This window comes from Coregonus clupeaformis, chromosome 20 (assembly GCF_020615455.1).
Source record: "Coregonus clupeaformis isolate EN_2021a chromosome 20, ASM2061545v1, whole genome shotgun sequence".
NCBI lineage: Eukaryota > Metazoa > Chordata > Actinopteri > Salmoniformes > Salmonidae > Coregonus > Coregonus clupeaformis.
Genome location: NC_059211.1, coordinates 39,834,370 through 39,859,576, shown reverse-complemented (window position 1 = coordinate 39,859,576; position 25,207 = coordinate 39,834,370). Strand labels below are relative to the sequence as shown.

Here is a 25,207-nt window from a genome sequence, read left to right as displayed (position 1 = left end):
CGAAGGCTTGCAAGCCGAAGAACACCATCCCAACTGTGAAGCACGGGGGTGGCAGCATCATGCTATGGGGGTGCTTTGCTGCAGGAGGGACTGGTGCACTTCACAAAATAGATGGCATCATAAGGAAGGAAAATTATGTGGATATATTGAAGCAACATCTCAAGACATCAGTCAGGAAGTTAAAGCTTGGTCGCAAATGGGTCTTCCAAATGGACAATGACCCCAAGCATACTTCCAAAGTTGTGGCAAAATGGCTTAAGGACAACAAAGTCAAGGTATTTGAGTGGCCATCACAAAGCCCTGACCTCAATCCTATAAAAATGTGTGGGCAGAACTGAAAAAGTTTGTGCGAGCAAGGAGGCCTACAAACCTGACTCAGTTACACCAGCTCTGTCAGGAGGAATGGGCCAAAATTCACCCAGCTTATTGTGGGAAGCTTGTGGAAGGCTACCCGAAACGTTTGACCCAAGTTAAACAATTTAAAGGCAATGCTACCAAATACTAATTGAGTGTATGTAAATTTCTAACCCACTGGGAATGTGATGAAAGAAATAAAAGCTGAAATAAATCATTCTCTCTACTATTATTCTGACATTTAACATTCTTATAAAATAAAGTGGTGATCCTAACTGACCTAAGACAGGGAATTTTTCCTAGGATTAAATGTCAGGAATTGTGAAAAACTGAGTTTAAATGTATTTGGCTAAGGTGTATGTAAACTTCCGACTTCAACTGCACGTTAGTACATACACACAACAGGTAGGTCAAATGGGGGAGAGGCGTTGTGCCGTGAGGTGTTGCTTTATTTGTTTTTTGTAACCAGGTTTGCTGTTCACTTGCGCGATATAAGATGGAAGGGTGTTCCATGCACTCATTGCTCTGTATAATACTGTACATTTCCTTGAATTTGTTCTGGACCTGGGGACTGAAAAGACTGGTGTCTCGTGGGGTCAGTGCTTTGTGTAAGTGCAAACAATGCAAACAATTAGGAATTTCCAACACATTCATGTTTCTTATAAAAAGAAGAAGTGATGCAGGCAGTCTTTCCTCAACTCTTAGCAAAGAGACACTGGCATGGATAGTATTAATATTAGCCCTCTGATTACAATGAAGTTGTTCCTTATAAATGGAATGCACATTAGTGGTGCGCTGGTCAACTGTTTGTTCACCCGCACGCAATTGCCCTACTGTGATAAAGAGAAAATGCTTATTTCGCGGAGCAAAGACGTTTAGGGACCAGGGAGAAAATGCAATACAACACTTTTTTGGGAAAAAATGTCTAAATGACATCAGTTTGACCGGTTGTGAGCAAATAGAATGCTGTGAAAACGACCCAACATCTTTCTGATAAGATTTCATTTTGGCTTGGATGCATGTTTTATGTGGTTGAAATACCATCAGCTTTTATGATGCTGATAAAGATGGCACCTCTCAAGATGCTGAAATAAATGAATCATATTTCTCCACTCCTGAGTCAAAATGTACATTTGGTGTACCATTTTACTGCAAGAAATGCTTAATTCTGCAGGAGTTCATATTAAGACTATGTGAGAGGTTATAGACCTACAGTCTGTGTCCATATTTCAGTTTACATTTAACCCATCTGAACAGTAGGCTACAGTTCCCTTCTCGTGTCATAGGCCTTTTTGAAGTCCCATCTTGTGACTGTCGAATTTCTATAGCGTCTCACAATCATCACACATAGCATAGGCACTGCTATCATCCTCTTTTACCACTTCATCAAATCTTTCCCAAACATTACTTTTATGGCCCTCTCTTCTCTTTATTTTAAACTCTCCATTTCACAGCTTTCTCTTATTGAATTAAAACACAGACATTGTCCTTTTTGCCTCAGTAGATCGACATTAACTTTTTATGCCCGTTCCCAAAAGCGTTTGGCGATTGGCGTGTATGCTATTTGGCACGTGTAAAGTTAGGCCCTAAAGCTTAGAGTTACGTACTAATGCCAGATTGACAAAAAATAATTAAAGAAAAACATTTATGGATTTTTTAAAATGTATTGTTTCAACCCGAAGGCCACCCACCCGCCCTTCATCCACACAATATTCCATGACCCTTAACACGCCCGCACCGCAGATATAACTGTGGGAACTGCAAGTTATGAGTCAACCTGCACATCACTACGCACATAACGGCCACATTTGTCAAGTGATAAACGTTCCTACAACATGTAAAACATATTTGGCCAAAACGCAGTTTGACACGAAAGAGTGGAAACCATGACCCTTAATTGCTTAAATGGACTAATTTTGTTGTCTAAAATCACATTCTTCACAGAGCCTTTTTCCTGAGAAGAAACCCTAAACAGGAGCGACATGTTCTAGCATACGAGCTGTCATTGTGGTCAAATAAACATTCCAATTCAATCTTCAAGGTGGCAACCTGTAATGTAATTGTCTGCAGATGACTATCCAATGATGGAAAGTGCACCAGATGTCAGGAAAATTGCAAAGCACAATTCAGTGGAGGCACAGTGAGAGCCTTCTACTAGCAGGATTTCTTAATGGAACAAAGGGGAGAATCCATCACATTCTCACTACCATTGGCATATAAAAGAACAGAACCATTAAATTAATATTAAATGAGATTGATGTTCGTTAATTATCTGCCCACCTGAAACGGCTTAAGGAATGCATTCACTTATCCATGTAATTAGCTTTGATATGGCTTTATATAATTTCCAAGAAGAAAATGGAGTGCCTTAAAAGCAAGGCTAAGCACAAAATCTCTTGAAATTCCAAACCAAAAAGGTTTTAGTCTATTGTATGAAAAAGATTCCATTATAGCTCATACACCTACTGTACCCAGAGAGGTACACACAAGCAATCTTTACCCATGTGCCATCCAGAAGACACATTTAAATCAATTATTTTCAGCAGGCCAAGAGTATGACTGTCTTTCTCATTAGGTAGCCAAGCGGTTAAGAGCGTTGGGCCATTAACTGAAAGGTCGCTGGTTCAAATCCCGAGCCGACTAGGTGATAAATCTGTCAATGTGCCCTTGAGCAAGGCACTTAACCCTAATTGCTCCTGTAAATCACTCTGGATAAGAGTGTCTGATAAATTACTCAAATGCAAAATGTCATAACAGAAACAGCATATGCAATGCCTTGACAAGACGCATCCCTCAGTTCATTAATCTACGATGATTTGAGCCTAGGCAAAGATGCTGATTTTCTGTTTTGGAGTGTCCAGGACAGAGCAGTGTCAGCATTGGCTGACCTGAGGGGAATGGACAGGAGTCTGAGATGTGTCCAGAGGAGAGACAGAGCATTGTCCGCTGCCTGTGTCCTCCTCCTCTCCCCCTCCTCTCTTCCCTGGATCCCTGACGGCTGTACTGTAGCCATTCAGTTCAGGCCCAATGCCAGAACCCCAACAAAGAGACCCAAGAAAAGGCAACTGACCTTCCCATTGACCGTTTATCAAAGCCCTGATGCACACGGAAAACTGCTAAACACATAAGGCCCTTTTATTTTTGTATTAGTAGGCAGGTCGCTAAATTTGATTTAATTGGGACCCCAGAGAATTCAAAAGAAGAGGGATGGAGGGGGAAAAGAGCGAGAGAGATTAACCAAACATAACCTGCTCTCTGCTCCAGTCCATTCCAAATGATGTGGTTCGATACTGATGAAACAGGAAGGGACATTAACTAAATAAATAGCGGACGGTTGGCTGTGGCTCTGGCGCCCTTTGAGATTTATTCCCTCCTCATTCAATACCGAATAAGCACTGTCATATGTAAGGGACTACTAGTGGACACATTAATAACACTGGAGCTGTAGGAAGTGATGGCTTCTGGTATCTGGGTTATGGCAGCGTTAGCAGAGAATGTAATTATATGAGTCTAATTGTCCTCTACCCACTACATTGAGCAGTTAGTATTTATGTGTCTTCATGAACATATTTTTCCTGGAAAAGACGGATCCACAAGTAGGCGAGCCGACGTGACAACCCTCTAACTGGACATGTGTTCATCCTCCCTCTGTAAATGACATGGCGCTTTAGCCAAAGTTCATCTGTCTTCATTTCCTGTGGAGGACCCCCTCCTCACACCCTAGCATTTACCACTAACTCCTACCTTGCTGCCGCACATGGGTTCCCCAGCAGTCGATACACCATGGCCTGGCGCAGATGGTGGCGGAAATAGATGGGGTTTAGCTGGATGGCTCTAGGAAAGAACAGAGAGAAATAAAAAGAGACTGCTGTTATAGAAGAGAGATTCAACCAGTTCAGAATGGTCCATAGTTGTATCGTCTGAGAATCTGTTTAAACGTAAATGCATCAAAGTGTAAAACAAAAACAGCCTTTCTTTGATGCCTGGTGGTTACATTGTCCCAAAAAATAAAAACAACATATTGCTGAGTTGTTCTTTTGGGTCACTTAAAAGGGAAAATGATGTTGTCATTTTGCAGAGTCAGAGTGATGTTGGCTGCAGCTGTTTCAGACAAAGAAATATACTTTTATGGCAGATCAGTTATGGAGATTTATGAGGTAATCATAGAATGAAACGTTCAATGGGAGTGAGGAACTGTGATGCAAGGAGGGAAAAGAATTGAGGCCTGATAGGTTTGACGTGGAATTACTCAATGCAATTATTGTTCATGATTGGTTTGCCATTTTATACACGACTTGAACTCTTAAGTCTTTAAAAAAAGACAAATCATCAAGATAACTACTGTAAAGCAAAATGAAATAAACTAATTAAATGATAATAATTTTGCTGGTAGAGCATGTTTTGACAGTGGATTTAGAAGTGGATATGAAAAGATCTTCACTTGAACTTGATTGGTCAACTCCGCCAGCCCTCCTCCATCAATGTACATAATTTGTATCCTTTTGGGTTCCTGCAGTTCAGTGTTGTGGCACTCTAACTTTACCCACTCAGACGGCTGTACGAAAACTCAAAATCAGTCACCAAAATACATGGGATAAAAGAAAGGAACTCAGTTGGTGAGGGATAAATATTGCACCATTCCTGTTAGTAGAGACCTTGAAGAGTAGGAATATTAAATGTAAAATGTAAAAAGGCAAAAAAAATTCTCAACCAGGCGGTTGATAAGTCAATATAAGGTACTATAAAGTATGATTATAAAAAAAAAAATACAAATACTTACAAAATACATTGAATTGTTGACAACGCACTATATTATGCAACATTAATTGGTTAAACTGCATTTCATGCCTCTTGAGGTCAATTAATCCATATTCAGACTAAATGTCGACTATAAAATAATGTCTATAATAGTAATACAAAAATTGCACTTTGTCAAATATTAATCTCAAAAGCTAATCTGAACATGTGTGAAACATGTTGGAAAAACCTGGATCATTTCAAATGTAAGAAAATCGTTTTAGGGGACATTGCACTATACACTGAGTGTACAAAACATTAGGAACACCTTTCCATTACATAGACTGACCAGGTGAATCCAGGTGAAAGCTATGATCCCTTATTGACGTTGTTAAATCCACTTCAAATAAGTGTAGATGAAGGAGAAGAGACAGGTTAAAGAAGGATTTTTAAGCCTTGAAACAACTGAGACATGGATTGTGTATGTGTGCCATTCTGAGGGTGAATGGGCAAGACAAAAGATTTAAGTGCCTTTGAACGGGGTATGGTAGTAGGTGCAAGGTGCACCGGTTTGAGTGTTTTCAAGAACTGCAACGCTGCTGGGTTTTTCACGCTCAACAGTTTATTTTGTGTACCAAGAATGGTTCACCACCAAAATGACATCCAGCCAACTTGACACAACTGTGGGAAGCATTGGAGTCAACATGTGCCACCATCCCTGGTAGTGCTCTGTAATTTCTAAAATAAACATTACAAGTCGGAGAAAAAAAACAATTGGAAGTTGTAGGATTTTAAGGTGAAATATATACAGAGGGGAGAACAAGTATTTGATACACTGCCGATTTTGCAGGTTTTCCTGCTTACAAAGCATGTAGAGGTCTGTAATTTTTATCATAGGTACACTTCAACTGTGAGAGACGGAATCTAAAACAAAAATCCAGAAAATCACATTGTATGATTTTTAAGTAAATAATTTGCATTTTATTGCATGACATAAGTATTTGATACATCAGAAAAAACAGAACTTAATATTTGGTATAGAAACCTTTGTTTGCAATTACAGAGATCATACGTTTCCTGTAGGTCGTGACCAGGTTTGCACACACTGCAGCAGGGATTCTGGCCCACTCCTCCATACAGACCTTCTCCAGATCCTTCAGGTTCCGGGGCTGTCGCTGGGCAATACGGACTTTCAGCTCCCTCCAAAGATTTTCTATTGGGTTCAGGTCTGGAGACTGGCTAGGCCACTCCAGGACCTTGAGATGCTTCTTACGGAGCCACTCCTTAGTTGCCCTGGCTGTGTGTTCCGGGTCGTTGTCATGCTGGAAGACCCAGCCACAACCCATCTTCAATGCTCTTACTGAGGGAAGGAGGTTGTTGGCCAAGATCTCGCGATACATGGCCCCATCCATCCTCCCCTCAATACGGTGCAGTCGTCCTGTCCCCTTTGCAGAAAAGCATCCCCAAAGAATGATGTTTCCACCTCCATGCTTCACGGTTGGGATGGTGTTCTTGGGGTTGTACTCATCCTTCTTCTTCCTCCAAACACGGCGAGTGGAGTTTAGACCAAAAAGCTCTATTTTTGTCTCATCAGACCACATGACCTTCTCCCATTCCTCCTCTGGATCATCCAGATGGTCATTGGCAAACTTCAGACGGGCCTGGACATGCACTGGCTTGAGCAGGGGGACCCTGCGTGCGCTGCAGGATTTTAATCCATGACGGCGTAGTGTGTTACTAATGGTTTTCTTTGAGACTGTGGTCCCAGCTCTCTTCAGGTCATTGACCAGGTCCTGCCCTGTAGTTCTGGGCTGATCCCTCACCTTCCTCATGATCATTGATGCCCCACGAGGTGAGATCTTGCATGGAGCCCCAGACCGAGGGTGATTGACCTATATCTTGAACTTCTTCCAGTTTCTAATAATTGCGCCAACAGTTGTTGCCTTCTCACCAAGCTGCTTGCCTATTGTCCTGTAGCCCAAACCAGTCTTGTGCAGGTCTACAATGTTATCCCTGATGTCCTTACACAGCTCTCTGGTCTTGGCCATTGTGGAGAGGTTGGAGTCCGTTTGATTGAGTGTGTGGACAGGTGTCTTTTATACAGGTAACGAGTTCAAACAGGTGCAGTTAATACAGGTAATGAGTGGAGAACAGGAGGGCTTCTTAAAGAAAAACTAACAGGTCTGTGAGAGCCGGAATTCTTACTGGTTGGTAGGTGATCAAATACTTATGTCATGCAATAAAATGCAAATTAATTACTTAAAAATCATACAATGTGATTTTCTGGATTTTTGTTTTAGATTCCGTCTCTCACAGTTGAAGTGTACCTATGGTAAAAATTACAGACCTCTACATGCTTTGTAAGTAGGAAAACCTGCAAAATCGGCAGTGTATCAAATACTTGTTCTCCCCACTGTATATACAGTACCAGTCAAAAGTTTGGAAACAAGGGTTTTTCTTTATTTTTACTATTTTCTACATTGTAGAATAATAGTGAAGACATCAAAACTATGAAATAACACATACAGTGCCTTGCGATAGTATTCACCCCCCTTGGCATTTTTCCTATTTTGTTGCCTTACAACCTGGAATTAAAATTGATTTTTTGGGGGGTTTGTATAATTTGATTTATACAACATGCCTACCACTTTGAAGATGCAAAATATTTTTTATTGTGAAACAAACATTAAATAAGACAAAAAAACAGAAAACCTGAGAGTGCATAACTATTCACCACCCCAAAGTCAATACTTTGTAGAGCCACCTTTTGCAGCAGCTGCAAGTCTCTTGGGGTATGTCTCTATAAGTTTGGCACATCTAGCCACTGGGATTTTTGCCCATTCTTCAAGGCAAAACTGCTCCAGCTCCTTCAAGTTGGATGGGTTCCACTGGTGTACAGCAATCTTTAAGTCATACCACAGATTCTCAATTGGATTGAGGTCTGGGCTTTGACTAGGCCATTCCAAGACATTTAAATGTTTCCCTTTAAACCACTCAAGTGTTGCTTTAGCAGTATGCTTAGGGTCATTGTCCTGCTGGAAGGTGAACCTCAGTCCCAGTCTCAAATCTCTGGAAGACTGAAACAGGTTTCCCTCAAGAATTACCGTGTATTTAGCACTATCCATCATTCCTTCCAATTCTGACCAGTTTCCCAGTCCCTGCTGATGAAAAACATCTCCACAGCATGATGCTGCCACCACCATGTTTCACTGTGGGGATGGTGTTCTCGGGGTGATGAGAGGTGTTGGGTTTGCGCCAGACATAGCGTTTTCCTTGATGGCCAAAAAATCATCTGACCAGAGTACCTTCTTGCATATGTTTGGGGAGTCTCCCACATGGTTTGCTTATTTTTTTCTTTAAGCAATGGCTTTTTTCTGGCCACTCTTCCGTAAAGCCCAGCTCTGTGGAGTGTACGGCTTAAAGTGGTCCTATGGACAGATACTCCTATCTCCGCTGTGGAGCGCAGCTCCTTCAGGGTTATCTTTGGTCTCTTTGTTGCCTCTCTGATTAATGCCCAACTTGCCTGGTCCGTGAGTTTTGGTGGGCGGCCCTCTCTTGGCAGGTTTGCTGTGGTGCCATATTATTTCCATTTTTTAATAATGGATTTAAAATGGTGCTCCGTGGGATGTTCAACGTTTAGGATTTTTTTAAATAACCCAACCCTGATCTGTACTTCTCCACAACTTTGTCCCTGACCTGTTTGGAGAGCTCCTTGGTCTTCATGGTGCCGCTTGCTTGGTGCCCCTTGCTTAGTGGTGTTGCAGACTCTGGGGCCTTTCAGAACAGGTGTATATATACACTGAGATCATGTGACACTTAGATTGCACACAGGTGGACTTTATTTAACTAATTATGTGACTTCTGAAGGTAATTGGTTGCACCACATCTTATTTAGGGGCTTCATAGCAAAGGGGGTGAATACATATGCACGCACCATTTTTCCGGTATTTATTTTTTAGAATTTAGTAGTGGTTTCTTTGCAGCAATTCGACCATGAAGGCCTGATTCATGCAGTCTCCTCTGAACAGTTGATGTTGAAATGTGTCTGTTACTTGAACTCGGTGAAGCATTTATTTGGGCTGCAATCTGAGGTGCAGTTATTCTAATGAACTTATCCTGTTCAGCAGAGGTAAATCTGGGTCTTCTTTTCCTGTGGCGGTCCTCATGAGAGCCAGTTTCATCATAAAGCTTGATGTTTTTTTGCGACTGCACTTCAAGAAACTTTAAAAGTTTCAATTTTTCGGATTGACTGACCTTCATGTCTTAAAGTAACGATGGACTGTCGTTTCTCGCTTATTTGAGCTGTTCTTGCCATAATATGGACTTGGTCTTTTACCAAATAGGGCTATCTTCTGTATACTACATAATTCCATAGGTGTTATTTCATATAGTTTTGATGTCTTCACTATTATTCTACAATGTAGAAAATAGTAAAAATAAAGAAAAACCCTGGAATGACTAGGTGTATCCAAACTTTTGACTGGTAATATATATTTTGCTTCAAGAAGAGACAGTTAAACAGAAAAGTAGGTGGATTGCGTAATTCCGCTCTCCACTCAAGTGGCTCCACAAAGCACTTGTCCTAAAGCTTGCCAGCCATCATGGCTGCCTTTGAAGGCCCATTAATTGCTGTTCCTCTCCTCTGTCATCCTGTAGTAAGACACATGGGGCATGTCTGCAGCACACAGCTCAGTCCACAGAAGCACCTCTTTCTAAACCCGGGCTAATTAATAGCATGTTTCTGCTGCATTAAATACCCTGATTATTGAGCAGGTTCGGCCTAACTAAAGAGCCCTTGACAAGGCAGATGAAAAACACTGGGGCACCCAAGATGTGACCGCGCTAGCGTAATATATTTGGCTTTTCTTTCTCCTGGATTGGCATGTGCCTGCGTGTCTTTTGTTCCCCCTCATATCCTTTGCCCGCCCCAACCCCATCCACTGAATAATTAACTGGGTTGAAAACATTAGAGCTATTAAGCGCACAAGCCACATTAACCTATAAAAGCATTCTGTTTTGCCTGTCTGATGCATCTGAACTGTGCTCATGGTCAGGCCTAACATGCCATGGATCTTTGGCTAAGATACTGTCAACATCATCGTCCCCACTCCCCCTCTGCATCACTCTGTAATGTACAGTGAGATGAGGGTCTTTTAAACTCCTTATCCTCCTTATGGGAGGACCCTCATGTCCAGACAGGGGATAGAGAAAGAGAGATCAGTGTGCGTGTCTCACACTCTCCAAATGAGCTTGATGAGGGCAATAGAATTAATGTCAGAGATTTTCTACAGCAAGCTGTGGCATTTGGGGTGGAAAACAACTGCGTATTCCTTATTTAACATCTTGGAGCTTTGGAATGTAATACACCTTGTGTAAAAAAACTGCAAAGGTCTCTGTAGGCATAAACTTCACAAACGGATCCAGAAGCAGGTCTGCCAGCCAAACTTCCTCATATTAACTTCTCATTCAAAACCAGAGACATTGGACCTGGCTGGCATTAGTCAGAAAAAACTAATCAAATTTGATTTGTCACATGCGCCGAATACAACAGGTGTAGGTAGACCTTACCGTGAAATGTCTCAGTTGTTGAATCTTGTTACGTTCATACAAATATTTTTACACATGTTAAGTTTGCTGAAAATAAACGCAGTTGACAGTGAGTGGACGTTTCTTTTTTTGCTGAGTTTATATATACAGTTGAAGTCGGAAGTTTACATACACCTTAGCCAAATACATTTAAACTCAGTTTTTCACAATTCCTGACATTTAATCCTAGTAAAAATTCCCTGTCTTAGGTCAGTTAGGATCACCACTTTATTTTAAGAATGTGAAGTTTACATACACTCAATTAGTATTTGGTAGCATTGCCTTTAAATTGTTTAACTCGGGTAGCCTTCCACAAGCTTCCCACAATAAGTTGGGGGAATTTTGGCCCATTCCTCCTGACAGAGCTGGTGTAACTGAGTCAGGTTTGTAGGCCTCCTTGCTCGCACACGCTTTTTCCAGTTCTGCCCACAAATGTTCTATAGGATTGAGGTCAGGGCTTTGTGATGGCCACTCTAATAACTTCACTTAGTTGTCCTTAAGCCATTTTGGCACAACTTTGGAAGTATGTTTGGGGTCATTGTCCATTTGAAAGAGACATTTGCGACCAAGCTTTAACTTCCTGACTGATGTCTTGAGATGTTGCTTCAACATATCCACATAATTTCCTTCATGATGCCATCTATTTTGTGAAGTGCACCAGTCCCTCCTGCAGCAAAGAACCCCCACAGTATGATGCTGCCACCCCTGTGCTTCACGGTTGGGATGGTGTTCTTCGGCTTGCAAGCTACCTCCTTTTTCCTCCAAACATAACATTTACATTTACATTTTAGTCATTTAGCAGACGCTCTTATCCAGAGCGACTTACAGTTAGTGAATACATCTTTTTTTATACTGGCCCCACATGGGAATCGAACCCACAACCCTGGCGTTGCAAACGCCATGCTCTATCAACTGAGCTACATCCCTGCCGGCCATTCCCTCCCCTACCCTGGACGACGCTGGGCCAATTGTGCGCCGCCCATGAGTCTCCCGGTCGTGGCCGGCTGCGACAGAGCCTGGATTCGAACCAGGATCTCTAGTGGCACAGTTAGCACTGCTATGCAGTGCCTTAGACCACTGCGCCAAACAGTTCTATTTTTGTTTCATCAGACCAGAGGACATTTTGGTATAACTCCAACCTAAGTCTATGTAAACTTCCGACTTCAACTGTAGGTAGGGGTGAAGATGCATAGATATTAAACAGAGTAATAGCAGCATATGTCAAGAGTGTGAAGTAATGTGAATGCATGCGTGTGTGTGTTTTGTGTGTGCGTCCGTGTGTTTGTGTGTTGGAGTGTCAGTGTAGTATGTGTGAGTGTGTGGTTAGAGTCCAGTGAGTGTACATCGAGCCTGAGCAAGAAAAATGCAAAAAAATTGAATAAATCAGAATAAAATAAGGGGGTCAATGCAAATAGTCCGGAGAACCATTTGATGAACTGTTCAGCAGTCTTATGGCTTGGGGGTAGAAGCTGTTAAGGAGCGCTTTGGTCCCAGACTTGGCGCTACGGTACCACATGAGAGAGCAGTCTATGACTTGGGTGGCTGGAGTCTGACACTGCCTGGTATTGAGGTCCTGGACGGCAGGAAGCTCGGCCCCAGTGATGTACTGGGCCGTACGCATTACCCTCTGTAGCGTCTTGCGGTCAGATGCCGAGTAGTTGCCATAACGAGCGGTGACGCAACCAGTCAGGATGCTCTCAATGGTGCAGCTGTAGAACTTTGAGGATCTGAGGTCCCATGCCAAATCTTTTCAGCCTCCTGAGGGGGAATAGGCATTGTGCCCTCTTCACGACTGTCTTGGTGTGTTTGGACAATGAAATGAAATGACATTTTACTGGTCGCATATAGGGCTGTGGCGGTCAAGTAAAGCAAATAACTGTTGGTCTCACGGTAATTGACCATTGATTAACATAAACACATTCAGCATCTCCTGGCTTCCACACATAGCCTACAAGCCACTGATACAGACCTTTGGAACATCTACATTTTAGAAAGTCTCATAAATCCATGTAATATAGACTACACATTCACAATAAAGCCATTATTATTTTAGACAGGTCTAAAGAAACATGATCCTCTGTAGCTCAATTGGTAGAGGATGGCGCTTGTAATGCCAGGGTAGTGGGTTCGATCCCCGGGACCACCCATACGTAAAAATGTATGCACACATGACTGTAAGTCGCTTTGGATAAAAGCGTCTGCTAAATGGCATATTATTATATTATATGATATGAAGAAAATGTAGTCTATTTCAGAAGAACATAATAGCATATTCTGAGTTGTCCTTATGTTAGGTCCTGATCTGGCTATGCCATATGGCTGTTGGCTACACTAGTTAATTTAGCAGACAAGATTTGCTTAGAATTCCATGGCATTATTTTATAGTATGAAGAATACAATTGAACAAAGCTGAATAAAATAGAAAGGATATTTTCACCAAAAGATTTGAGGGAGTGCGCACATGCTGCTATTCTGTGTTGAGCGGTTAACAAAGAAATAGGTACTCCTATATGCTTAATTTAGAGTTCTTAATGTAACTTTAGTTGTTCTACAAACATTGGACTATATGTTTTGATTTTTAATACATTGTAAAGCTGCATGATGCGACTCTAATGATGATTTGAAAAAAACGTTTTTTGAAAGGCATGAGCTCTGCTATGTTTTTTGCGCAGGCTTTACACACTTCGTCAGTCTCTCATTCACAATTTGAGAAGCACTTGATAATGCTTAGAATTTCCTGGCGGCATCCTCTTTGTGTGGCCATAATGCACTCTAGAAAAGAACATGCCTTTTTCAGCTCTTCTCCCTGAGTGCTGCCTGCTCCGAAGCACTTCTCACTCACACGGCTCTCTATCACGTGATCTGGTCTTTTATGAAGCAATATCGTTGTGTTATTCTGACAGGGCCAGAGCATATCATCATCTCCCTAATCAGGAAATCATGGCGAGTTAGTTCTGTTCTCTCCTTAAAAGTAGAACACTATTCTCCTCTGATGTCTGGGGACCTGTTTGTCTGAATCTGGCCTGATATCATCTGGCTGGCTGGCTGGTATCTCAGCACCACTCTCAATGTATTGTAAACACCTACCTGCAGCTAAGGAGAAAAATCTGCTAGACAATGAGATAATGCAATATGAATGTCAGTGCCACCGATCACTTTGTGAAAGTTTTGTTAACTCCTTGCACAGAAACAACCCACGAATGCTCAGTATCCTTCCCTAAAACTGTTTATGGCCATCCTATTTCATCTAAATGGGAACGATTACCTGAGTGGGGCTTGGCTCTTTAAAGCCTCCCAGATAATTACAGCCATTAATCTGCCGCCTTAACTAAATGGCTGGCATTTAGATGAACGCACAGCTTTTTAGCTATAGTTTCTTGTACGTAAGTGTTCTATTTTAAACTTTACAGACAGAAATGCCAAGTAAATGGCCATTGTTCAATGAAGGTGAGGTTCATTGCTTTTAGAGAAGAAAATGGAAACTGCCTCAGTCACAGATATAGGAAAATAAATGTTACATCTGCTTGAGAACACATACCGCTACAGTGTAGCACTACATCAGGAACAATAATAATGAAAATACACTAACTGGTAAAACATAATAACTCAATCATACTTTAGATCTGTACATTTATCAATTCATCTACTGAGAAGAAATGAGGAACGTAAATCTCATTTACATAAGGGACAATGAAATTCTCTCCGAGTATAGTTTTTTTTCAGTCTGAGGAAGATGTTGGGATCTCAAAATAACTGTTTGTAGATGACAAACTGTTTGTAAATATGCGATTTGACAATGTGAGAACAGAACAGCATTGGAAGAGAGATGGCATCTACAACCTGAAGACAAGAGACAGACGCAGCGCTGGAACAGAAAGTAATCTATAAACACTGTCATCACAGCGGGTTCAAAGACTGCACCATGGTATTTTTATCTGCATTGTTTTGTCGGGTTCCAGCCTCCTAAACTAACATATACAAAATCCATTTACGGGGGAATCGTCATGGCTGTCTTTGATCGAATCCCACCTTGCCACTCATCCTGCTCAAAGCCAGCTCCTATGAGCAACAGCAAATACAGAATGCACCACATTTACAGCCGGTAAATGCAAAAAAATTTTTACAAAAGGAAGAAAATGTGGTTTCAGGAGCTGTGAACATGTGCGCTTGCTTTGAACCCATCCATTTTGGAAGTGTTACCAACTCCATAAAGCAGCAAACTTTAATACAGCCTGAGAAAAAAATGTAGGCAGCTGCCATTTGTTGAATAATAATGTTCACTGGTTCAAAGGTAGGACAAATATATATGCTCCTGTGGAAGTATTAAACAGCCCTTTCCAAACTTTTCTGGCCAAATATCCTTTTCTAAAGTTTGACTGGTTTTACATACTCCCAAAACATATTTTCAGTTCAACACCGCTGCTCTAAACTACCTGTCACCCTGATCCAAAATGACCACATGCCAGAGCTGAAATGGCCAACAGTAGACAGCACCCAAAAACGACCAAACACTGTTGACTTGTCTGTCAGTAAACAAGCCATGAGATCCTTTGTCACTAGTTCATGTTTTCTGATTCTATACTGCTCATCAACATATTTGGATTAAATATATATATTTTCCCCCTCACCCATCTACACACAATACACCATAATGACAAAGTAAAAACATGTTTTTAGAAATCTTCACACATGTATTGAAAATGAAATACAGAAATCTCATTTACACAATTATTCACACCCCTGAGTTAATACATGTTAGAATCCCCTTTGACAGCGATTACATCTGTGATTCTTTCTGGGTAAGTCTCTAAGAGCTTCGCACACCTGGATTGTACAATATTTACACATTCTTTTTTAAATTCTTCAAGCTCGGTCAAATTGGTTGTTGATCATTGCTAGACAACCATTTCATGTTTTGCCATAGAATTTCAAGCAGATTTAAGTCAAAACTAACTCAGCCACTCAGGAACATTCACTGTCTTCTTGGTAAGCAACTCCAGTGTAGATTTGGCCTTGTGTTTTAGGTTATTGTCCTGCTGAAAGGTGAATTCATGTCCAGTGTCTGGTGGAAAGCAGACTGAACCAGGTTTTCCTCTATGATTTTGCCTGTGCTTAGCTCCATTCTGTTTCATTTTTATCCATGGTGAAATCCCTGAGCGGTTTCCACCCTCTCCGGCAATGGAGTTAGGGAGGACGCCTGTATCTTTGTAGTGACTGGGTGTATTGATACACCACCAAAAGTATAATTAATAACTTCACCATGCTCAAAGGGATATTCAATGTCTGCTTTTTTTACCCATCTACCAATAAGTGCCCTTCTTTACGAGGCATTGGAAAACCTCGCTGGTTCTTTATGCTTGAATCGGTGTTTGAAATTCACTGCTTGACTGAGGGACCTTACAGATAATTGTACGTTTGTGGTAAAGAGATGAGGTAGACATTCAAAAATCATGTTAAACACCATTATTGCACACAGAGTGAGTCCATTCAACTTATTATGTGACTAGTTAAGCACATTTTTACTCCTAACTTATTTAGGCATGCCATAACAAAGACGTTGAATACTTATTGACTCAAGACATTTCAGCTTTTCCTTTTAAAAAACATAATTCTACTTTGACATTATGGGGTATTGTGTGTAGACCAGTAAAAAAAAATCTCTATTTAATACATTTTAAATTCAGGCTGTAAAACAACAAAATGTGGAAAAAGTCAAGGGCTGTGTAACGGGTTCTGCCGAGACTGCCCTTCCTTCTGGTTCGGGCAGGCTTCGGCGTTCGTCGTCTCCGGAATACTAGCTGCTGCCGATCTATGTTTCATGTTTCTATGTTCATCTGGTTGTTGTCTAGTGTTGCACACCTGTTTCCCATGATGGTATTATGTCCTTCCCTATTTAACCTGTTCGCTCCCACTGTGTGTTGTGCGTGTTTGTTACTTGTTTCGAGTGTCGTTTGTGAGCGGGTTTGCTCCTCCCTGGGTTGGAGGTTTTGCTTGTTTCTTTACTATACAGTAAAGTAGATTTTCATTTCATTTTGTGTCCTTCGCTTGACTCTGGCCTACCGCATTCCACAGACATTCATGACAGGCTGTGAATACTTTCTGAAGACACTGTAGCTCCATACATAACAGGCCCAGACAGGGGAAAAGTTTCACATATACAGTCATGTGAAAAAGTAAGTACACCCCCTGGAAAGTTGTCTTTTTAAAAAAACATATTTGGACAGATGGATATGTAATCTTCACTTCAACACTATTGACAGACAAAGGTAACCTAATTTAACAAATGACACTGAAAGATTATACTTTGCAATCATTTATACATCGAAAATCAACAGAAATGCAATTCCATAGTGCGGAAAAAATAAGTACACCCCTAGCTTTCATAGCTTGTGTTGCCCCCTTTGGCTGAAATAACTTAATGTAGATGTTTCTTGTAACTGTCTATCAGTCTCTTACATCGACTGGGAGGAATTTTTGTTTTCTTTACAGTACTGCTTCAACTGTGTCATGTTCGAGGGATTTCTTGCATGCACGGTCCGCTTCAAGTCCCCCCACAGCATTTCGATAGGATTGAGATCTGGGTTTTGACTCTGCCATTCCATAACCCTCCCTTTCTTATTTTTGAGCCATTCTGTTGTAGTTTTGCTTTTGTGTTTTGGATCATTGTCCTGTTGCAAGATCCATGTTCGGATCAGCTTCAGCTTTTTGACAGATGGCCTCACATTCTCCTCAAGAATTCTCTGGTACAATATAGAATTCATGGTTGACTCAATGATGGCAAGTTGGCCAGGCCCTGGGGCAGCAAAGCAAACCATAATGCCACCGCCTCCATGCTTTACGGTTGGTATGAGGTTCTTCTGTTCAAAGGCAGTGTTTCGCTTTCGCCAAACATGGCGTCTGGCATTGAGGCCAAACAACTCCACCTTTGACTCATCTGTCCAGAGCATATTGTTCCAGTAGTTTTGGTCTTTACCCAGGTGTTGTCTGGCAAACGTCAGTCGTGTCTTGATATTCTTTTTTGAGAGCAGAGGCTTCTTCCTTCCTGACCTCCCATGTAGGCCAAGTTTGTGCAGTCTCTTTCTGACAGTTGACTCATGCACTTCGACATTGATTGTGGCAAGAGAGGCCTGTAGATCCCTTGATGTTACCCTGAGGTTCTTAAGAGACTTCTATGAGCATCTTTTGGTCAGCTCTTGGGCTGAATTTGGTGGGACGACCTGTCCGAGGTAGATTGCCAGTGGTCTGGAATTTTCTCCATTTGTAGATGAGACGTCGGACAGTGGAATTATGTACTTCGAATTGCTTGGAAATGGATTTGTAACCCCTTCCAGACTCATGGGCATCAATAATCTTTCTTCTGAGGGCCTCGGGTAGGTATTTTGATCTTGGCATGATGTGTTACCACACACCCATATGGTTAAGACCAAACCAGACCAAGTTTCTAATGTTTATGGAAGGCTGGACCCTCCTAAGTTTCTCTCTAATGATTTTCTAAATCATTTGCACCTGTTTTGGTGCACCTGATTCTAATTTTAGCCATTTTATGTGATGGTAAAGGTAGGGGTGTACTAACTTTTTCCGCATAAGGAAAAGGCTTTTTTGTTTATTTTAAATGCATAACATTTTCAACGTTTTTGGTGATTTTTTAAATTAGGTTACCTTTATAAATGATTGTGGTGGGACTTTAGCTCAAATATCCATGTGTCCAAATATGTTTATATAAAAAAAAATTTTTCCAGGGGGTGTACTTACTTTTTCACATGACTGTAGTTCCCAGGCACTGTGTGCTTCCAAGGGTAAGAAGACAGTGGGGCCAAGACAGGGTGAGTTATGGGGGTCCACGTCTGGGTCCTAATGGAGGGGGCGGTGGACAGGTGTAATGGTCTGACTAACAGGCAGGTCGGAGGGACAGAGTCAAGTGGAGGTCAGGCGGGTGGGCAGCATGGAAACTGCTCAGAAATAACTAGCTTTATCTCAGGTCCATTAACACATCCTCCCTTTTATACACATGGAATCAATAGTGTACAGAGAAAGACCTTTCAGACGGCTTTTGGCTACACAAGATCGGGGTAATGGTTATTTTATTCTTCTGCACAAAAATGGATGTCTATGGGAGTTGTTTTCTGGCTTGTTGTGGGTAATTCTGACTTACTCTGACTGCTGAGTCCTTTACTGGGTGTTTTTGTGAATATAAAATCTGACAAGCGTCCTCATCCTTACCTGTGGGAGTGGTTGAGGGCTATCTCCGGTCTCTTCAGTCTCAGGTAACAGGCAACAAGTCTGGACTCAATCAAACTGGCAACCTTAGAAATGTCTTCATACTCTGCATGCAAAGATTGTTCAACTGCAGCACCTTTTGAACACAGCTGAGAGAGAGAGAGAGGCTTTCACTACACAAATCTCAAATAACAATTGAGTTACAGAACAGTCTCTCCCTCGATAACAACATTAGAACACAAAGCTTCTCAAAATAGACAGAAATGAGTCAAATCTCGGAAGGCAGAATGTTGGCACATTTGACATCAAGTCTAAGAAATACTTTTTGTCTCTGCAATTATCATATGAACAGAACATTTCAAACAAGTCCTGTTTTTTTTTTCTAGGGATCATGGAAAACATGTCTGATGTGTAGTTGGGTTGACCAGTAACACACAAATGAGTCAGAGGAGCTTAATCAAATGACTACGACAACACTTTATTGCCACTGGCAGAATTATGCAGCTTGTGCTAATTAGAGGACCTCTCAACAATGTACTGTAAAGGATTCATGAATGATTCATTTGCATATCAGAGACTGTGATATGTACCTGGCGATGCACTAATGAAATCATTTATTTCAGCAGACAAACTGAGATTGTTTTGAAAGTTTTACATTGAACACTAGACCAGAGGGGCATCCTACAAAGCAGGTTCAATGAGTTATCCAGATAACATGCCTAAATATTCTGATATAGTATAACCTTTTACTTTTACAAAGATACGCTTGAAATGTGCATGGTCTAATAAATTCAGCAAACGAAAAAAACTCATATCAAAGTTTATATTTTTTAATTAACCAGAAAATCAATAGTTATTTGTGGTTGATCATCAAAGTTCCCTCTGGGCATGGATGTCAGTTCAACGTCTAGTTCTGATTTAAATTTGGTTGAGTTTTCAACTTATGTGAATTCAACAAAAAAGGTTACCACGTCATTAAAAGTTGGGTGAAAAAAATAGGAAATGCCCTTACGTTGATGACTTCTTGCAAATCCAATCAGTTTTCCACGTTGATTCAACATCATCACATTGATTTCTTTGGTTGAAATAACATGGAAACCATGTTGATTCAACCAGTTTTTGCTCAGTGGGTTAGCTGGCTAACTAATTGATCCTGCTTTGTAGTATACTGCTCTGAGACTGCTGCTTTGTGGGATTTTCAAAGTACATAACCTTTGTATTAAGCTGCTTTGTTTTAAGCACACAACATTGTGACATACAAGATAAACAGATGTACACAACTGTATCTAAAGATGTACTACATTAAAGGCCATTACATTTGTAACCTATGATATCTGTGAAAATAGAGGTCATACACCCTTTGGGAAAGCTGGCTGCTGCCATAAGTTCTGGCAGTTTTAATTTCAAGTTTTCAACACTTTGATTTAAAAAGGTTTGACAATAATTTTACTAGACCGGGGAGCGATGGAGACAATAAATAATGATGTAATCTATTTGTTTAGAAAGTGAACAAATAAATAAATAAATGAGGAAGGACTACGGACAGATTTAATTTAAATATCAAGTACCTCCAGAGCTGTGGTAAAACGACTGGCTGCGATCCCATATTTCTTCTGTCTGTAGTATGAGTCGGCATCCTGTAAGGCTACATCCAGCCATTTGTCAATTTGAGGCAGAAAGCCGAGATTAGGTCCACTTGGAGGGCCTACTATTTCAGAGGCTTGACACATTAATTGTGAAGCCGAGGAGGTGACTGGGGACTTGGAGGGCTGCTGGGTAATGTTGTGCTGCTCGTCACCATACACTAGCTTCATCTCAGCCTCCAACAGGCTTTTTAAAGAGATCCGGAGGGGTGGAGGCAAGGGGCTTCCCTCATCACACAGCCCTTGCTTCTCCTCTAGTGGTCCATTGCTAACACCCCTGCTGTCCGTCATTCTCTTCTTGGGCCTGGTGCTGTCTCCCCTCACTCTCGCCTTCCTCCTCTTATTAGGGCCACTTTCCTTGGGTGGTGGTGGTGGTGCCTGGGTATTGTGACTCAGATCCACTTCTGTCTCTGTAGCCGAGCAGGGTCTCCCTGGCTGAGCCTGATTTCCTGAAAGCTGTGGAACTCCTGCAGATTGAACCATGATGCACCTGCAGGAGATGGTCACCAATATGAACAGATACTGTAGACTCATGAGGCCAAACACTCCTACTGCAGTGCATTCAGCTGGAAATGTTCTGAGGCAGAAATATACTTGTTACTGTGTAGCCCAGCCCTAGGCATTGTGACTGTTTATGGTGTGTGGGAAGTAATCTCAAAGAGAAACATGGTTTAGATATCTAATTCCTGCAAAATATGCATTATAGGTTATAAACCAAATTCCTAGTCTACATCAGAACTTTTCAAAGTAGGAAATATGAAGTTTCTCAAACATGAGGTTGGCCTAGATAGATTACATAATGGTAGGCCTGACCTTGCCCCCTGTCTAATTGCGCATTAACCAGGGTAAGGTAGGCCTACTACTGTGCAATAATTTGTTATATATGTAAACTAGACTGCAATCAAAGTCAGAGTTTCTGAAAGTAATGCTGACGCTATCCACAGACCTTGGTCAGTGGCACATCAATTCGCTGCCAATGGATGCGTTTTTGTAAACATATTAGGCTACACCATAGATATTTAATGGCTCTTTTTGTATGTAGGCTAGATGGGATTTGTTACTCACCTATATTTTGCTTCCTTATTATGAGGGTTGAATGCATTCGATCGTCTGCATTTGGTTCGTAAAACAACATTCTGTTAGACCATTTGAAAGCGTTCTTCCGGTGTTTGGATTCCATACTTTATGATTCGCGCCAAATTTGCGCAAAAAAAAAAACACGTCTGTTCATAAAACACGTATTTGATTACAGTTTTAGGGTATAGCGAAAGTGACATCTAGACCAACTCCGGTCCTCGAGCATACAACCAACAACACACATGTTTGTTGTAGCCCCAGACAAAAACAACTGATTCAACTTGTCAAGGGCTTGATGATTAGTTCAGTTTCTCAAAGTGGGGTCTGTGGAGGTACTGCAGCCAGATCAAAAATATAAATGTTTTATTAATATTACTAACAACTACAGGTTTTGAAAATATGGCCAAGGGATCCGTGGAATAGGTTTAGAGTGAGTAATACAATAAAATGCAATATTATGAATCTACAACGTATGTTTGTAACCCTGGGCAACAATAGCCTGGGAGCCAAGGCTCACGGGGATATTGGTATCCACAGTACTCCACCAATTATACATGTTTCAACTCAATACTTATTGTATTCCCCCTCAATGTTTTTATAAATGTACTACCTTAAGACTGCAAAGTTTTCTCTCTGGAAAAATGTGTAGAATTGCAAGATATTAGCATTAAAGCTGCAACAACAACAAAAATCTTTCTGCACCATGACATGTGTGCTGCGAAACTTTTCCTAATCTTTATTATTTTCTGAACACTCAGTTAGAAACGTGACCTGTGGAATGCACATGGCATTTTTGACTTGGGACCACCAGTGCTGCTCAGATAGTACATTGAATAGCATGGTTACATCTGTATCGTTGTTTCAAATCCAGTGCACTTAGACTGTTGGTACATTTGTATCATTTGAGGGTCGCATCATGAACAAAGTAATTTGTATCATCTTACTTCACCTGTGAGAACCATAAGCACAGGCAAGTCTAGCCCATTCATAGACGCTAACTACCTTAAGGTTTATTGATGAAGGTATTGTCTTCCCGGTGGCCTTTTGTTAAGAGCCCCAACGCTTGCGATATGGTTTTAGAAACATAAGGAACGTAGCTTTCATATCAGTGAGAAATCATTTTCTGAAAACAATAGGTGAAATTACAACACACATTTTATAGAGTTAGGGTTAGTGTTCCCACACAGCCATATCTCCATGTTACAGCATGTGTTTACGGAAGACAGACTGAAGACAGATGGAAGACAGAGGAGACCACCTGTGCCTATTAGCTATCTAGGGTGTTTGAACACCTGTCTGTAAGCATAACTGGGGAGGAAGTCTAGCGGAAGTGTAGTTTGTTGGCTGGAGGCACACAGCCTGTATACACTTACTGTGCAAACCTGCTACAGTAAGTGCATATTTTTTTATTGAAAGATTATTTCTCTCTGATATGAAAGATAAGTTCCATATGTTTCAAAAACTGTATTGCAAGCTATGATTCTAAACATTAAAACAGAGCATCGGGATTGTAGTTTACATGGTCCCACCAGTAAGCGGTGCTTATAGCTGAGAACCCCTTGGGATGAGGCAGAATGCCTTGGCTTCTCAACAGCAAGTGGACCCTGATTAGCAGGCTAAAAATGATGCTTGTGTTGGAACTCCTGACAATATAGGCTACCAGAAGTACCTTGAACCAGAATATAACATTATTTATGCCTTTTAAATGGTCTTGATATGGGGACAAAGCACTTGAAAAGTCTCTCTGGAGGAATTATTTAAACAAGGAACTGGGTGCACTAGAAAAATCTATAGTTTCAACAGTGAGAATGAAGATGCTCAGATGGCTTGACAGCAACTTGCTAATTTTATAGACATCCCATAACTCACAGCGATATTGTACCTCAGCAACAGCTTGGTGACAGATTTATAATATTGCCTCTAAGGAGAGTGAATCTGCCATTTGTCTCCAGCAGAGGTAGTTAACATTCTAACCTCTCAAGATTAATGAATGTTCTGCACACATCCGTTTCTATTTGATACCTACAGTATATCCATGAATCTGTGTCTGACTTTGGTATTAGCCTACATGTCAGTCTCACACGTTACTCCTAACACAACTGTGTCTCAAGGCAATTTTTCTGGTTTTCATAGTGCTGAGAATGTTAGGACTCAGGGGTTTCCAAACCTTGTCACATGCAGATAGGGAGAAGTGTATGGAGTACATTAATAAAATGTCTGAACCCTCCCATCCCAATCTCTTAGATGTTGTAATTATGCCATTTTTAGTCTGCTGCATCAATATGGTACTTAAAATTGACAGACCCAATTAAAAAGAAAATGTGTCAATGTCATCAGATCTTTTTTGTCTCTTCATCCTCTGGTTTAGAATGTGAAACTAAAAGAACACTAAAAGCTTGGAATTGTATTTGCCATTGTGAAGATTTATCATACAACTTTGACTTAAGGGCTGGAGGGTGCTCAAGTATGGTGTCACATTCAGCTCTGCTAGGACTACACCCCCCAAAAAGTATAAATAGATACATAAACGTAAGTGTAGTTTGTACAATACAGTTAGAGCAGAGCAATTTTGGCATCGAACTCAAACACATTTTGAAATGCAACATAAAAAAAAACATTTAACTGAATTAATAAATATTTCAATAAATAAACATACATTTAAACAGAACATAATCCAACATACGCATAACGCAAACATTAACATTTGGTTGTCATTCAAAATAAAGCTTTGAGTGTGAAGTATAAAGCTGTTATGGTTGGTAGGGAATGATAATCCATTTGAATTGTCAAGATAGGTATGGTGCAGCTCACCTTCCTAGTGACTTTTTGCTTTTTAAACGCAAAAAATGTAAAGAAATAAAAAATGAAAAATAATCAAATCAAAAGGAGATATACAATCTGTTCTCAACTGTCTGTGCCGTTTTACCTATGCCCTGCGCTGTGCTATGGGGTTCTTAATGGTTCAGAGTGAATGATACACTAGACAAAGACTATGAGTATGATACGAGTGTGTAGAGCCATTTGATCTCCTGTTGGCTTGACGGTCAAAGTGCAGTTTCCGTAGGTCATATTTTCAGCGGACTCTAGTTAAACAGTAAGGCTGTCGTCTTCATTTTCAACTATAAGACAGGTGTTGTTTATATGTAGTTGCCTCTCTAACCCCCATCCATTGATGTCTTGATGGTTCTCTCCTGTGGCAGAAAGCCTTTGTTGTTCCTGGGGCTGAGACGGTCATGGAACTTTGGATGACGGTAATTGGCCAGCCAAATGACCGCGGTCACAGTAATAACAGTTCCAAATGCACGTTTTCTCCTCTCCTGACTGAATGTGTTGCATTAGAAATTGAATGAATAGAATGGGTATCCCCTTTAAGTCAATGATAGCATAATGGGTGGAATGGCGGCCATTGCGAGTGTACCCACAGGAGCAAAACAGGAAGTAAAATATGTGCTACAATATGTGCTGTGATTTGTTGATTAAACTCAACTGACGTTACAAAAAATACATTACATTGGATGAGTCACATCAGTTAACATAATTTGAATGAACATTCTACATTGCCATGCAAATTATTGCATTACAATACCAGACAG

The 25,207-nt window shown here is 40.9% G+C and overlaps 1 protein-coding gene across 3 annotated transcripts in view; it reads right to left on the bottom strand.

The window, feature by feature from the left end:
• LOC121533383 (spermatogenesis-associated protein 16) overlaps nucleotides 1-21,732 on the bottom strand; it is a 51,700-nt gene extending 29,968 nt beyond the window's left edge. Inside the window, exons 1-4 of one of the 3 annotated variants that reach the window (XM_041839278.1) lie at nucleotides 21,603-21,732; nucleotides 20,463-21,027; nucleotides 18,898-19,043; nucleotides 4,099-4,188 (exon numbers count right to left, since the gene is read on the bottom strand). In XM_041839278.1, coding sequence (XP_041695212.1) covers nucleotides 4,099-4,188; nucleotides 18,898-19,043; nucleotides 20,463-21,020 — 794 coding nt within the window. In that variant the 5' untranslated portion in view covers nucleotides 21,021-21,027; nucleotides 21,603-21,732. Of the gene's footprint in view, nucleotides 1-4,098; nucleotides 4,189-18,897; nucleotides 19,044-20,462; nucleotides 21,111-21,602 lie in introns of those variants that run through there. The other 2 variants (XM_041839277.1, XM_041839276.2) reach the window with 2 other exon arrangements.
• Nucleotides 21,733-25,207: the final 3,475 nt, after the last annotated feature.